The 17,693-nt window shown below is 38.4% G+C and overlaps 1 protein-coding gene across 2 annotated transcripts in view; it reads right to left on the reverse strand.

Moving 5' to 3' along the window:
• adam12b (ADAM metallopeptidase domain 12b) overlaps positions 1-17,693 on the reverse strand; it is a 147,899-nt gene that overhangs the window by 58,902 nt on the left and 71,304 nt on the right. For both annotated transcript variants that reach the window (XM_030155523.1, XM_030155522.1), the window contains exons 6-11: positions 17,448-17,637; positions 15,191-15,256; positions 14,338-14,409; positions 13,704-13,873; positions 11,699-11,783; positions 7,333-7,481 (exon numbers count right to left, since the gene is read on the reverse strand). In XM_030155523.1, coding sequence (XP_030011383.1) covers positions 7,333-7,481; positions 11,699-11,783; positions 13,704-13,873; positions 14,338-14,409; positions 15,191-15,256; positions 17,448-17,637 — 732 coding nt within the window. The remainder of the gene's footprint in view (positions 1-7,332; positions 7,482-11,698; positions 11,784-13,703; positions 13,874-14,337; positions 14,410-15,190; positions 15,257-17,447; positions 17,638-17,693) is intronic.

The following is a 17,693-nucleotide window of genomic DNA, read 5'->3' on the forward strand; positions in this document are numbered from 1 at the left end:
TGAAACGGACCACGTGTCATCAGTGAACCAATCAGAGCCGTCGATGCAAGTTCCACGTTGTAAACGAGCATCTCATTGGTTGAGACGAATGGAGAAGAAAGCAATATGGCCGCACCCATGAGACGGACCCAAATAAACATAATTTCCACTTTTCGGAGTGATTTATGCACAACTTTCCGGCTGAAATGTTGCCAAACCAGATGGAAATGATCCGGACATGTTCAATTTACCGGAAAATATGCTCAGTTTTTGGAAAAAAATGGATTTCCGGCAAAAACCGGAACACTTTCATCACTGTAATTAGAAATGAGAAAAATACACTTGGTAAGATTTTGATTTTTGCAGTGCACTGAGAAAATGCAAAATACGGAGGATAATATTACAATCAATGGTGATAAATCACTTAAGAAAGATTAAAAATAGAGAAAAATCATTTGGAAACAGACACAAATATAGCACTGGGTCTTTATGGGTTAATATACAAAATGATCACTTAGAGTGTGTACTCTGGCCTTATGTCACTATTCTCAAAATAAATCCACTACTTCTACTTAGATCTTCATCAGGTCAGATTTAAAATGGTTAAAAATGGCAAATATAAAACTCCAGAAGCTCCTCTGTATCAAGTCAGAGGTCTGAAAACACACATATTTATACACGCACACCATTAGCTTGACAAGCTCTAAGGTAAGTGTGGCTAACCATTGGTGCACATAGTGTGTAAATATATGTGTGTTTTCCACTTTTCAAACCTTCTGACCTGACAAAGATCCAAGGGAATTGACCTGTAGTGGTTTGGAGTAGGTGTGCAGGAGTTTTGTTTTGTTTTTAATCTTTTTTTCCATGGTGCAATTTTTACAAAACATTGCATCTAGTGCAAAATCTATGTGTGTAACTTTAGAATCCCCCAATTATTTAATTAGTATTCATTCTCAGCAGAACTAATTTTGAAGGAATGCAATATTTAGCCCCTGAAAACAATGATAAATAACAGCAAAAATGCACAGATCTCAATCTGCAATAAGGTGCGTATTATCACAGCTGAGGCCACCCGACTGTCTTGGTGTCCAGGAAATTAGCCAAGCACAGAGTATAGGTTTCCCTGCATAATATTAGCTTAAAGCCCGGCCTGCTCTCCAGGTGTAACTTGCTCTTGTGGAACTAATTTGGCTGTGCACAACAGTTAGACAGAACCTAATTAGCCATCCACTCCCTTTTTCTGGCTATGAGTAATGTGGGGAAGACAAATGTGTTGGTAACACTGGTGAATAACAGATGCACTGTTTGAGATCATAACCTCATTAATGTCACACTGCCTCATAAATATCTTCCTACTGACAGGGAAATGTGTTTTGTTATCTGACAAACTAGCTGAAGCTTCAAGCTACTGTAGCTGTCATATCTCAGAGAAAGGATAAAAGATCAGTGTTTTCTGCTCTTTTGTTAACCATCTCTAATCTGTGATTCTTGCAAAAATATTTAAACATTAAACTCATTCACAGTTTAATGAGAGAAAACAACTGTCTTTTCCTTATTCCTGCATTTCCTAATCATCTGTCTGTGCTGTGTACGTATTAATGATGTGGGATAAAATGATGTGTGTGGGGCAGTGGGTAGCTTTTCCTGGATGTCGAGCCATATGTGCTTTACAGATGATTCCTGTCAGTTTGATCAACTCAGCACAAGACGCTGGTGGGTTCAGGGGCGAAAGAAACATCAGTCCAGACAGAGGGCAAAATGGGTCTGCAGACAGTAACGGCATTGGTCACATGAGGGTTATAAAGGGCTCTTCTATTTGTAGATTCACTGACTGACACTGAGCTGTCTCTATTGCTCTCTAAGCTGCACCGCAGACTGACATGCATTTAGTCCAAACTAAGCAAAAGAGACATGTCTGACCTTTTGGCAAATGTTACGCTGCAACAGCAACACTGACACTGGCCTGTAAGAGCTTAAATATCAGAAAAAAAGAAAAATTAAAGTTAAATGAACAACAAATATGTTTTAAACAAATTGTCTTACTTGACTAACGGAAATGTTCTCAGATAATAACTTATAGTTCCTTTTCACCTCACTTGCACTTTGTCATTTAGACAAGAAAAGCAGAATTTCCTCTTCTAATATCCAAACAAGTGGTGCCAGGCACAACAAACCCCGCCCCTCGCATTTATTGTAGCTTATTTTGGCATCAGTCCAGCTGATGTCATCATGTCTATGCGTGTGCTGTTGTCAGCATATCAATTGCCTCTCTAAATGTGCCAAGTCTGAAGTAAATTGAAACAAAATTGATGTTTTTATAGACATTTGAAATTTCGCCCATTATATGTAAATGGGAGAAAAAACAAGATTTTAAAAATTCATTAATTTATTTTTTCTTTAAGCTACTTTTTCCAAAATGTAACCACATCTATTCTGGGTCACTGGCAATCTATAAACCCAATTTGGTATGAATTGAACTAATAGTTTTGCTGCTACAGACATGTGAAATTTTGCCCGTCATAAGTAAATGGGAAAAAAAAAAAAGATTTCAAAAATTCATACAAAATTTGAACTTTGACCTACTTTTCCCCAAATGTAATGGCATCTGTTCTGGGTCATTGGCAATCTATAAACCCAATTTGGTATGAATTGAACCAATAGTTTTGCTGCTACAGACATGAAATTTTGCCCATTATAAGTAAATGGAAAAAATAAAAAGATTTCAAAAATTCATACAAAATTTGAACTTTGACCTACTTTTCCCAAAATAAAACCACATCTATTCTGGGTCACTGGCAATCTATAAACCCAATTTGGTATGAATAGAAACAATAGTTTTGCTGCTACAGTCATGTGAAATTTTGCTCACTGCAAGTAAATGGAAAAAAAAAAAAGATTTCAAAAATTCATAAAAAATTTGAACTTTGACCTACTTTTCCCAAAATATAACCACTTCTATTCTGGGTCACTGGCAATCTAAAACCCAATTTGGTATGTATTGAACCAATAATTTTGCCGCTATAGACATGTGAAATTTTGCCCATTATAAGTAAATGGAAAAAATTAAGATTTCAAAAATTCATGAAAAATTTTAACTTTGACCTACTTTTCCCAAAATGTAATGGCATCTATTCTGGATCCCTGGCAATCTATAAACCCAGTTTGGTATGATTTCAACCAATAGTTTTACCACTACAGACATTTGAAATTTCAGGTCTAAAAAAACATCTAAAATGCCTCCGACCACAGCTTCCACCATCATAGAGTCACAAAAAACACATATTCTCTTGACAAAGATTTCGCCATTTGCCTTCAAGTCTAGCCACTGATTCCTGCTGTGCCTTCTGCCCAGTTACACAGAGAGTCCTCCAGCTTTGAGCTTTCTCTGCACATTCTCATGATGCAACTCTTAGCTCAACTTCTAAAAGACTTCCCCAGTTCAAAAATGTCCATGAAGTTCCTCTCACATGTCCCAAAAATTTCCACTTATTGTTAGGACACAAATCTCTGGTGGACAGCCATCACGCACCTGTCACAGAGATTCATGTGTTCCCTAATAATTCCTTCATTGTCATCCTTTTCTTGCCGTCTCACCTCTGTCTCTCTTTGTGTTTCTGCTCGTGCTTCACCACTGAGGGAGATAAAAGACAAATAAAACCACTGCCTCCTCACACTGCCTGTCTATCCAGGCATAAAACACCTCTCTGCAGATCTCTCTCTGTGCGCTCTGGCCCTGATTGCAGCTGGCAGCGTCACTGATAATCATGTCATTTAGATTCCGCCTGTCCTCCATGCCATTAGCAAGTCTAAGCTCCCAAACACATACTGTAGTCAAAAAGCTACGCTGCTTTGCAAAGTAGTGTTTTACATTCTACAGGCGTACAGTCAGAAAGGGTAAAGGAGAGTGGTAGAATTTACAAAAGAAGGAACCAGACCTGTGATGGGGAAATTAGATCTAGATTGGTTTCTGAAATTACTGGTTTTGTCAAAAAAGGGAGCTGGGAATTCGGGCCGATACTTCAGAAAATTCAATTTGTGAGATAACCAGCTAAGTCAAGCTTGAACCTCTCTGAGCTGGCTCGGAAACTTTGCCTCGAACGTTTCCCATGACAAATTTCATTGGTGTCAGGGTTCAGAGTGTGACACAGTCGAGCTGATAGCATCAAGAAAACAGTGTGGTCTAGACAGCACAATTAGTCTGGCACACTTGGCATCGACACACAGGAAATCAATATGAGGCATTCAAGGATTTACCAAACTTCATCTGAATAAAAAGCTTAAAGGTGCCCTGCCACACGTATTTCATTACTTATGTGGTCATGTCTTAAGTCATACCATGGACTCTGTAACATTTTCTGTGGAAAAAATGTCTTGGTTACCAAGTTTCAAACCATTCTAACCTGGTATCAAAAGCCTGCTGGAAGACTCAGCTCAATTTGTGCCAGATCTCATGAATATTCAACATGGTCAATCGCTTGACTCTGATTGGCTAACAGCTAGCCAAAAACAGCCTGGCTTTTCAGCCCTGCGCAACAAGTAGAGGAACTGGTGGAAACCGAAAATGAAACTTAAAATGGTTTGAACGTCCGACTCCCGACTTCTATGCCTCCCTTGTACAGCGGACCTTTCACGGAATGTTCACAACTTCTAACTTGTACCCATTGGGCCCCCGCCACTGCTCTATGGGTAGGGCTGGGCGATAAAATGATAACGATATATATCGCTATATAACTTTTCCTTGATAGAAATATGAGACATGCTCGATACAATTTTGATAGAATTCATTCGTCCATGTTTTGACAGACATAAGAACAGCCAATCATAATTAAGTAGCGCCGCACCGAACCAATCATGCTAGAGCCACATCAAGTTAGGTTGACACACACAACACAGACGTAAGAGCAGCCGCAGCCCACACGCTAATGTTTGGGCAACAGCGGGAGATAATGAGTGTTCCCTCGGGAGAAAATATGACAGAGAACTTGGGCGACCAGATTACTGAAAAGTAGGGTGTGAACGGTTTCAGTTCTGGCGTAAAAGCCAGGGTCGGACAGTCAAAGCATGTTGTTTACGCCAGTTATGGCATGGAGGTATGTAGGGCTGGACAGATGGGGGGGCTTAAGACCCTTATAAGATGGGGGTCAAAAAATCTTAAGATGGGGGGGCTGGGGGGAGATGAATAAAGTGGGGGGAATAATACATAACAGCAGAGAGGAGGATAATGCTAAGAGTGTAGAGGGGGACTTATCCATAAGTACAATGAAGTATGTATTTTCTCTCTCTCTCTCTTTGATGTCTCCGCAACTAACTTATGAGTAATGGAAAATTTAAGCGTGACAAAATATAGTGATTTGATTTATATCGTGATTCATATTGATATTGTCTGATATGAAAAAAAACATTGTGATATGACTTTTTCCATATTGCCCAGCCCTTTCCATGAGAATGCTGGGCCCCATGAATTTGTCATGCTTAACCCCCCCCCCCTTTATGGTGCCCCGGTTTGCTGTATGTAAAAACTGTCACTGAGCTAGACAAATTCTGTGGGCGTGGTCTCACCTGGGTGAGCTCATGAATAGTAATGAGCTCAGGCATTAACACGTCACACTGACCAGCTTTAATAATTGACCTGATTTCTTCACTTATTTCTTTTCAGTGACAATAGCAGACAGAGGAGGTAGTGGATCATTTTCAAATCCACTACATAACACAAACATCTATGGACCTAACACATTTTTTAAAAAAAATACAAGAAAAACGGTTTTGTGTGGCAGGGCACCTTTAACATAATCATTGTATTGTACTGGTTAGAGGTAATCTTTGTTGTGTTTATTTTAATTACGACCTTTTAAAAGCTGGATATGAGATGGCTAAATGCCCTGATGCACACATTTAACTAAATATTTACTTTATATTCACTGAGCATAAAGTGCACCTCAGCACCCTGCATGAACTGCTGTTTCATAGCAGTGTCAATGTCCAATTACCATATTAATAAATAGGAAAATATTGATACTTGGAGCTGGCAAAATGTCACGCTAAGCACTGTGTGTGGAGTTGTCCTCTGCCCTTTAGCGAGTTTCATAAAGGTCACTGATCACCACTCTATTAATACATCTAAGGGCATGATCATGAGGAAGATGTGGTTGATGCACATTAAGCTATCCTCTGAAAAACTATTCATTAACACTGGGACTTTTTTTAACAGGTTTAAATCACCTAGGGATTTTCCTAAACTCTTTCCAAGACATAATGTGATATCATCGATTATGAGTTGAAGCAGAGTCAGAATGTCAGTACACTATGTCCACATCTTAAAGCTAAACTGTATAAATATGTGGTGCTCAGTGTGTGTCAGGATTAATTCGACATAAATGAGAACAGTGGGTTGTTCTCACTGTTGCCACTGCCTGCACAAACAAAAACTGTTTTCTGGACAGCCCTCCCTCCTATTTCACTAGTACTTTAGTAAAAGGTCGCTTGAGGTTTTCAGGAGTCTATCTGCTAGATAGTCTGTTACATTATTTATGGGTTTTATAAGAGGTTATGTGGCATTTTTAAGATTTACTCAAACCTCATCCCTGGTTTCCTTCCGTTGTGTCTTTATAGGTGCAGAGTTGTACACAGCTGGTTTTAATAGTACTATCTAAATGGAAATAGCCACTGCTAGGACTCTGTTTAATGGACCTCATCATTGTTATCAACATGTATTTTCACGCAAGGTTGTTTGTTTCTAGTGGAGGCAAACCACTGTCAGGCTGTTTCTGCATTCCACTAACTTTTACTTCTTTGTACAACAATAGTATTCTCATGTGTTTGTCCACATGATTGTAAGTTTGCAGCCATTTTTTAACTGTTTTAAAGCACTTCATCTCTTTTACCTTTATCTTCCTCTACCTCAGACTGTTGTAGAATATGTCCTTAGTACATTCATTTGTGGCTTGTGGGACTCACCATCAGACAAACCAAACTGGCACTGGACCATGTGAATGCATGTGAGTGAAATCTGGTATTGCACTGTGGGTTAGGCCTTATCTTCTCGCTGTTTGCTAACAGTCACAGAGTCCATCACTTGCAGCAGCGCTGTTATCACAGTGACCCAGCCTACATGAGCAGAATGCTAGAGCAGCTGCTTTAGTCTCAAGCCAGGGTGCATGTATGAGTGCGAGAGGGAGTGTTTTTCTGTGTTTCTGTGGAATTTTGTAATACAAGCAACATATAAACAATGGGGCATCATGTCTGCTTGAAAATGACCTTGGCAACTGATGGAGATTAACTAAAATGTCCTGACTATTCATGCATAAAAAACATCTCCCAAAGGGCCCAAGCTCTCAGAAATCCAGATAGCCTTACCCTGTGGAGGGAGTCATGATACAGCCACCACGATCCACAGTCATCCTGCAGCCACAGCCACGCTCTGGAGTGTCATGGTTCATGCCAAAGTTGTGTCCAAGCTCATGTGCCAAAGTGACGGCTGCACCCAGAGGATTCTCCGAGTGATCCTGCAATAGAGAAAAACATCTGCTTTTAGGAGTGGGTGATGTAGCCAACCTCTTCTATTGGGGTATATATAATTGTGTATCATAGTAGAATAATTGGTTTGTAAAACCAAATAGTAAATGATTTAGAATAATCCTATTATATTTCATTGCATTTGTTTATTTTCTACCTTTAATTGGAAGTAACTCATAAACAATTGCTCCCCAGAATTACTCTGTTCTTAACTGCAATTTAAAGAAACCTACAAGGGTGACAGGAAAATAACATTTGCATAATGAGAGGTCTGTTTAGTAAAGAATGGCTTCTACACACTGAAATGCTACAAGGCTTTTACATTCATATGGTTGAATTGAAACAGAAAAGTACATTGCAACTTTTAACTTGGTATGTTCTAAGTTTTGCACAAATAGGAGCATTTCTACTCATTAAAAGGAGGGAAGTACTGTAGAAATAAAGCCCTGCATTTGATACAAACCTCCTTCAAATAAAGACCTGGGCCACTATTTGAGGAAATAAACACGGCTATAACTCTGTGTGCCAGAACATCTGTGAAATACAACTGAAGTCAGTTCCTCGCAGAGGAAAAAAAAAAATCCCCAAACAAACAAAAAATAAAGAAATAAAAATAGGGGAGTTCAAAAGGGGCAATTTTTAAGCTGCAAAGTTCCAAAACAGTTCCAGTGGCAGGCTGATCGGCCCCACGTCCTGCTTCTATTACTCTTCTCCTCATGGAGGTCTGAATTCATCTGCCATTCCATTACCCCTGCAGACCCAATCATACCCACCGCCAGTAGAGACGGCTACTGCGGGAAGCTCAATAAACTTAGCCCTGTATGACTTGGAACTGCATTGATAAGCGAGACAACTCCTCTGCACAAAGTAGAAAGAGATGGAGAGTGTTGAGAAAGGAGTGGAAGTTTTAGTTTCATCTGGCTTTGAAGACAGAAAAGTAAAGAGAGGAAGATACAGACTGGGAAGGTGGGGTGGGGGCGGGGGGGGGAAGTGGATAGACAATACACACCAAGGGAACCTTTCCTGCATTATTTTGCTATCTGTTTAATATCTGGCTGTATCATAGTGTCATGGCATGGCAACAGTACAAATCAAAATGCTCAACTATTTTATAACCATATTAGATCCATGTGTTTCACTTTCTGTATTACCCATATTTTTTCTTCACAGGTTCTTTATTGACTTTTATTTTACGAAAATTTGCACACATGGCATGCGCACAGATGGCACTGGGGATGGGGAGATGTCCCCTCCAGATTTATAGTGACCCAACCCCCCCCCCCCCCAAAATTGATCAGTATACAATACATCAATACAAGAAGGTGGAAAGCTGGGGCATGGAGCAGATCCTTGCTGAGTTGGGAAAGCAAAGTGTTCAATTTTCCTTGTAATCCTTGGTTAATAACACTGCACAGCTGATCCATTAACATCCCAGTGTTTGTGCTGCCTTACATGCCAACGACTAATGGTGCATTCAGTTGTACTCGTAAAACCAGAATTTTGAAGTCACAAAAGCACTGAAAATCTGTAAAGTGAATGTACTGTAATGTGCAGACAGTGTTTTGAAGTAGATCTGGTAGCTTTAGGACAAACATTCCTTTTGAATAAAATCCATTCTCTTATTATTCATTCATTCATTTTCTGAACCCGATTTATCCTCACTAGGGTCACGGGGGTTGCTGGAATGTATCCAGGCTACTTATGGGTGAAGGCGAGGTACACCCTGGACATGTCGCCAGTTCATCGCAGTTCTCTTATTAATTCTCAGAATTTTACATTTTGACCCAAGACTGTATCTTGGAAACTACAACCAACCAGCATTTTTGACTATAGTTTTCTTTATTAAGGACTCTAACTTGGTAAAGTTTCACTACTTTAGTTGTGAAGTTTTGTTATTTCTTTTTACTTTACAAGTGCTATTGGTATTTAAGGTGGTATATATATTACGTTTGGAAATTTTTATGCTGGATTAAGTTGGTGAGTTTGTCTTGAGATTCAGTATAAACAAACAAGTAGATTCAATTTGAAATCACAATCACAATATTTTCCTACAATAACTGTAAAATGGGTTTCTCACTAAATCACTTAGCTGTAAAAGAACTGAAATAGCAACAACAAATGGTAAGGATATGAAAATAATGATGCTCTGACTATTTGAAAAACAAGATGAACTTGTCAGCGAGGCGCGAGCTGACTTCAAAAACACAACTGAGAGTGTGGGTTACAGATGTGTGGTTTCCTAATTTGATTATTCAGTAAGTGTGTTATTACGACTTTATTTCACATGTGCAAATCTAAGTTTGACAACCTCACAATGTCAGAGCACACAAAGCCTTTCAGAACCCTTGTGATCTATGGGAACCCCAGAAGGAAACCAGAAGTAGATTTATACACATCCTAAAAATACTCTGTATTGAATAATAATTTGACTCTAAAGTGAGTTTTACCCAAAAAGTTAAATGACCTCAATAAAAATCTCCTCTGAGATGTGTGAATATGCAAATATTGCTCATTTCAAAAGTTCATCTGCTAACAAAAGATGTTTCCAGCTCTCATAAAAGTCCATTTTCAGTGTTTGTGCAGTGACGGTTTCAGCTTTCCACAATACACTTGTAAAGGTTCCACAATAGTTCATGACTGGCTCCATAATGTACAAATCCTTCTATGTAAATGCATTCAATTTTATTTTTTATGCAAAGACAGTTAAACTCTGCACAGACGTAACCGTGTGAATCACAGTGAAGCTCAAATGTTAAAACTCACTGACATTTTTAGAGGAGGGGGCCTTTAAGAGAAGAACCAGCCCACAAGTATTGGCCTTTGAATTTTCCTCCAAGAACATGAGAAAATCACGCTTCCTTTATAGAATGGGAGCTTATGTCAAAGTTGAGACCATGTGGAGCTATTTTCTGCTCTGATTACAGAGTAGCATCATAGGGAGCTGCACCCTGCCTTTCAGCAGGAAGGATGGGAAAACTTTTCTTTGGTTTCTGTCATGTTTACAATTGTCTGGGTGTGTATGTGTGTTAAATTCACAGTTGTGTGCTTCTTCACAAAACTGTAATATCAGAGTCAGCTGAAATGAATCATCCTCTTGGAAGCTACAGTCATTACTCTGTAAAAGCCATAACCCATAACTGTGATGGTGAGAATCTGATTGTGTTGGTTGTAACCAAGAAATGCTTTGATGGTCCATCCGATATCATTTCCAGCCATGTGAGAAAAAAAAAAAAAAAAATCATCTCCTCACAGACAAGACCACCCTATAAAACTGGATATATCCAGCTTTCACAGCTTTAAGATGATCATCCTCACACAAAGACCCATATGAGTTTACTTTGAAAAATAAATACCATTATGATGTACAAACTGTGAAAATGAAAGCACATGTGGAGCAAATAAAAGACTCGAGGCTGATGAAAACACATGGCAGAGTATGAAAAATGGTTCATCTTAGCTGGCCGCCCTCTAACTGGTTGCGTGGTTCTCTAATCTCTGTCCAAACCATCTGCCATCTATAAGTAATAGTGAAGACAAACATCTGGAGATGCCTTGAAAGAGCCATGGCCGACAGAAAACATATCTATTAATGGAGAATACACATCTGAGCGAGACTGTAATGGCTTTGGGATGATCACTGCTTTGTGATTTGGCACAAGTACCAGAGTCTGCAGAGGAGCCTAAGAGGAAGCTCATTTACTATGTGTAATAATTTAGTGTACTGGGGGTGATGTGCAGTTGTCTGTAAAAATTTGATGCTGATTCAAATGTGTGCTCCGTGAGGGTGTGAATAATTATATTAAATAATTTATCACATCTCATAAAAATTTAACTGTAATATTGTTTAAATTCTGGGCTCTTTAATTTACCCTTAAAGAGACGTCCGGGCAGAACCTTACTGCATGACTTTACAAAGGTGTGCATATATTTAGTCTAATCCCTCGGAGAGAATATTTTTACATATTCATGTATGCACGTGGGTGTTTGTGGTAAAGATGAGGGCATGAATGTTCCGGGCATGCCAGCGTAAATATAATTATGATTAAAATCTTGATTTCCTGCCAGACCTGTCAGTAAATCCACCTTTTCCATGTAAACTGTGTCTGGATTGTGTTAGCTGGCCACATGTGAACAATGTCTACACTGATACAATCAGACAACACGGAGGAAGACGAAGGTGGAAGCACAGAGAAGGGTTTCTACTCACCATGACAATACCTCCGGACTGCTCAACGGTGCACATACTCATAATGGGCGCCATGCCGATGGTAGTGCCCTGGAAATAAACGCCGCTGCAAAAGATAAAGGAAAGAAGAAAAAGAAATATTATGCTGACATGAGATTAACAAGATAGAAACACATTCATTCTATTATAACTTGAATTGTTTAGCGATAATATGCATCAGTGGTTTTGTTGCTATGGTCTTTTATTTTCATTTCATTTCACATGTTTATTTCAAACCCGCTACCACATTTAAACACTTAACAGATGACAACTGGACAACACATGGTTTGAAAAGGGGATGGAAGAAGCATTGCATGGTCTTTTAGTGTTAAATGTGGTAGAAACAGCAGCTTTTGGTGGCAGAAGGTAGCAAACTTCATCAAAATTTGACTGTGTAGATGGCATACTGCTACTGGCATATTCTAAATAGCACTTTTTTTCTATGTACACGATGGGAACATAAAGTTCACTGGAGAAAAACTGAAGAAAATACAGGTGGTTCCTCTTTTACTTCTACCTACACTACAGTGCTCATTTTTCCACACTATAAGCCTTAAAATAAATTACCTAATATTAAGAATAGGAGCTATTTAGTTAATTTATTTGTCTATAAAAATCGGCTCAGATTGGCACATGGAAATATGTGACTTCATTTTTTTCCAGCCATGCCCCAGTGTAAACGAAAGAAAATTAATATTTAGTGTCAAATAGAAAAACAGTTATTTTACTTTGGCAAAAAAGTTCATTTAGGACCATGCCACTCACATTTAAGTGCCTTTAAAGTATCCACAAGTTTATGTTTTAGTAGGAGGATGAATTAAAAGTATGAAACTGATGTAAATGTTGATGTACTTTTAAATGGGGTGCAGTTAACTTGGTACTGTACATAAAACCACAGTACATTACAGTATGTGTCCCCTTCTTTTGGATTAGATTAATCTTTATTGGTCCCACAATGAGAAAATTCAATGGTCAAAGCAGCAACAGAATAAAGTGCAAGAAAAAAAGTGTACATGCATAAAGATAGTGCAAAAACCCCCAAAAACAAACAACATAACATAATAATAGTACAAATGAATAATAATAATAATACTATTAATAAAAAAACTATACATTACTATTATTGTAGTAATGTGGACTTTGCTATTACCCCTTGCCCCTCCCAAAGGGGAGGCAAGGGGTATTGTTTTTGGTTTGGTTTGTTTTGTTTTTTTGTTTGTTAGCACTGTAGCAGCAAAACTATTTGAATTCATACCAGACTGGGTTTATAGATTGCCAATGACCCAAAATAGATGTCATTACATTTTGGGAAAAGTAGGTCAAAGTTTACATTTTTTATGAATTTTTCAAATGTTTTTTTTTTACCCCATTTAATTAGAATGGGTGGAATTTAACATGTCTGTAGCAGCAAAACTGTTAATTGAATTCACACCAAATTGACTTTATAGATTGCCACTGACCCAAAATGGATCTCATTACATTTTGGGAACAGTAGGTGAAAGTTAAAACTTTTTATGAATTTTTAAAATCTTTTTTTTTTCCCCATTTACTTATAATGGGTGAAATTTCACATCTGTAGCAGCAAAACTATTGGGTGAATTCAAACAAAATTTGGTTTATGGATTGCCAGTGACCCAGAATAGATGACAGTACATTCTGGGAAAAGTAGGTCAAAGTTAAATTTTTTTACGAATTTTTAAAATCTTTTTTTCCCATTTACTTATAATGGGCGAAATTTCACATGTCTGTAGCAGCAAAATTATTGGTTGAATTCATACCAAATTGACTTTATAGATTGCCAGTGACCCAGAATGGATCTCATTACATTTTGGGAAGAGTAGGTCAAAATTAAAATCTTTTATGAATTTTTAAAAAAATCTTCCCATTTACTTATAATGGGTGAAATATGTGCGAGGGGCGGGGTTTGTTATGCCTGGCACCACTTGTTGTTCTGTGATTTGTACAATTAGTAAGGTTTAATTTCCACCTTATGAGCTGAGCGTTGTCATGAGGCTTCTGGGGCAGCAGTTTGACTTTCCTCCAGTCCAGGAACTCGTGCAGGGTGGTGAAAGGATCCTGGGTGATGGGACATTTATCAGAGTCGCTCCACACTTCCAGACCCACCAGGGCCACTCGGATGTTCAGAGCCCTGTAGAACTGAAGGGGTGGAAAAGGTTGACAACCGGAGAGAATTAGTGCGGACAGAAAGGCCGATACCGTATCCTTCTACAGCCCAACATACATGGATGAACATCTTCCGGGACCAGGCGGATCGATGAGATGTCATGGTTGTCATTTAGTCAATGGCGTTGAATAACATTTCAATTTGACAGAAACCTTCCTGAGGTTCTTTAAAAACGCATGATTCTTTTATGTTGCTGACGTTAGAGGACGTGTTTGCCATGTCTCTGTCCATCCTTCCTTTAGTAAATCTATCTCCCTGTTGAATCTGCTACTTATATGTCCACAGTGGTGGGAGTAGTTTTGGACAGACTAAAAGCAGCTGTTTTAGTAGGACATTAATACATCACAGAGTCATCCCATTAATCTCAGCTGGCAGCCATATTTCTATTTTAAAAGAGTGATTTATCCCTCCTGTGCAAAGGGAGAGGATGTTTTACCTTGTCCACATAATTCGCGATCTCTGCCAGTCTCTGCTTTACTTTCTCTACGTCCTTTCCCTGCTTCTGGAACTGAAAAGAAAATTACATATTATCAACCGTATCAGTCAGAACATTTGCAAATCCTGTCATTTTCCGAGGAGATGTCAATCAACTGTAGAACAATAAAGCACAACACAAACAACTGCAGTGTCAGTATTTTGTATGAATGGGCTGCCTAAAATGTTTATAGCCAATAGGTTTTTATGCGTGTTAGGCAGACTGTCAAGCTGTGACCATCTGGATTCAGACAAATCTCCTAGTGTTAGAGTGACGAATGGCAGGGCTGGAGGGAGCAGGTATATTGGCAGATCTGGCAGCTCGGAAAGCTTTACATCCAAAGTGAAGCAAAGTTTGACCTTCTATTTCCACCCCGCTGTGATTCTACTGCATTGAATATTTTTAGCTACACTATGAATCAGAGCCTGACAAAAAAAAAGTTCAAAAAAGTTTTAATTTGCCTCCTTTCCCTCTGACTCCTTCTTTTCATTGAGGTCAGTAGCATTAGCAGAGGGCTACCAGGAGGAAACCCCCTCAGCCAACCCGTCAGTGCTCACGGCAGACTCTTCTGTATCCACATGGTTTTTTCCTGTTTCCTGTTTGCTCTGCTGGGGAATCATTCAGCACTTCCTGTCAAACGGAGCCGCTGCCACCAGACCACACTGCTCGTTGCACACTGACCTAATTCTACTGCTCCAGAGGGACCTGCTCTGCTGCTACTGCAGCTTACCCTGCTTTTTTCCCTGATACCGAGAAGGGCTGCTTCTCACTGTGTTGTTTCTACGGCTCATAGTACTTGTGAATGATGCCTTACCTCTCTGTTGTCTGCAACGATGATCAGCTCCACATATTTGGTTGTTTTCTGAGTGTGTCTTTTATGCTGTGGGAATAGAGACATGCACATTAAATACATGCAATAAAACTAACATTCATACACACTTTGGGTTCTTTTGGACCTCATGATGACTTTACTATGATTATATACAAGTTTTGCAGTTTTTAATAATGTCAACCTTATATACACATACAGAATGAATACCTGATAATTGGTAAATATTAACCCTTTCTTGCATGAATTATGAAAACCTTCATCAAGATTTTTTTCCCCCCGAGTGATTTTTATTCTTGTTTGGGCATGGAAAAAAAAAAAAAAAATGCGATTGAATTTTTTTAATGAACCTATTTTTCCAAGAGTTACAAAAATGTCCACTCACCTGGACACCATGTGTTTAATTTTAGAAACAAAAAAACATGTATTTACAGATACTGTGTGAAAACTATGAAATAAAAACATTTTTAATGCTGCTAATCTGATGTTTTCTCACATTTTATCATACTCTAATACTACTCAATACTCACTTCATGGAGATAATATGCAAAAAACAAACAAACAAACAAACTTTTTGTTTAAAAAAGCAACAAAAAAAACTATTAATTACAGTCTAATAACAATTAGCTTTTTTTTTTTTTTTACACTCAAACATGTTAGTGCAGATCAGGTTTATCTAGAACATAAAGTTACACTAATGGTCTGAATGCCAGTGTATGGGATGATGCATAAGCGTCCACTGTGTTGTCTGATATGGAACTAAAACAATAAAACCCATGAATATACAAGAGAACAGCTGGAGAATAACTGTCCACTGTAGTGACCAGTGTGCATGCAAGGGTTAAAAAAAAGATTGAAAGATTAAAAATGTAACACTTTGCATACCCCACTTCAATGTTTCAGTAACTTATAGTTTAATCTTTGTGTTTCCCAAATTATTATAAATGACAAACAATCAAGACCTAGTTCACAATAAGCTTATTCATAAATCATGAAAGGACCAAATTTTGTGCATAAATGAATACTCCTCAACATTTCACTGGCATTTCTGTATTTTTATAGTCTTCAATTTGAAGGGACTGTGTACGATATCTGAGCTGCAAATTTATTTGGTGACCCGGACAAAATGTTCAGTGATCCAACTACAGTATGGGTCGCGACATATGTTACATGAAATGGATGCTATAGATAATCTATTGAACATAAATATGTTTTCCGCCTACACGCATGATTTATGAGAAAAAAATATCCATTGCTTTTCAAAACATGTGCAGAGATTGAAACCCGTTTTAATTTTATTTTCACTTTTTTGTTCTGTGCTTATATGAAGTGTAGCATGTCAATCAATTTGCTGAATTAACTACTTCTACCTCATATAACTAATTTATATATAAAGAACTCGGCTAACATCAGCAAATGACCCACTCCAACACACAGGAGCATTCACAACTCTGACTAATTAATCCTTTAGATACTGAACATAAGTTGATGAAATGTAATTCTCAGATAAAGTTTAACAAAATCAAGTGTTATCAATTTTTTATTTGCTTGATCATCCAGTTACTTTAGTTGCCAAGCATCACCGACTCATATCGGTGTATTACAGCTTCTCATGCATGTTGAACAGCCCTTGTCTTCTTGCAAAAAAAAAGTATTAATTTCAAGTGAATCCTCAAATCAAAACCCTTGCCCTTCCATCTCATTTCACTAACAGTAATATGAACACAAAAGCATATTAGTCATGCCAGGTCATACGGGGTAATTGGTTGAATTTGTGTCTTTTCGTCCTGTCCTGTGTCCTGTCCTTTAAGGTGAAGCTGAGAACATAAAATTCAGAAATTAGTCAGGGGTCGTTAGAGACTACATGTTCATAAGTCTTCCTACCTGACATAAATTGAGTTTTTTTAATGTTCAGGACCGGGGCAGATGGATGCTGCACCTGCTCCATACAAATTATTGGCCAAACCTTCTGTGTGAGTGTTAAAATTTGGGCTCTGAACAGACATAAAATGAGCCAAAGGCATGCCCTCTAGGGAACTTATCCAAACTGGGCTGCAGGCCAAAGTGCTGATCTTTGGTCAAACAGTTATTTATCTTTCATCCAATGAAATTTTGCTTTACCCTACTCAAGTGATCAACAAATAAATATTAAAAACATGTTAAAATATAATGCTATACACTTGAATTGAGCTAGATAAGTTGGCTAAGATTCAAGCTCCGCGATACAAAAACCTAATCTTACCCTGGAGTGGAAGGATTGGACAGGGCTTATGATGTGGGTTTTGGGCCCAGCAGAGGACATATTGAAACCGTGGCCACAGGCTCCTGGGGTTAGTGTGAGCTCTTCCACTCGGTATATGAAGTGGGCAGCCGTGTCATGACCGGGCACTGGCTCGATGATAAATGTCTTGTTTTCAAGTGTGATGAAGCCTCTGCAGAGAAAATAGTGCACATTATAAAACAGAGCTTTAAAGCACAACCATAAGCA

The sequence above is a fragment of the Sphaeramia orbicularis genome, chromosome 15 (assembly GCF_902148855.1).
Source record: "Sphaeramia orbicularis chromosome 15, fSphaOr1.1, whole genome shotgun sequence".
NCBI classification, from domain to species: domain Eukaryota; kingdom Metazoa; phylum Chordata; class Actinopteri; order Kurtiformes; family Apogonidae; genus Sphaeramia; species Sphaeramia orbicularis.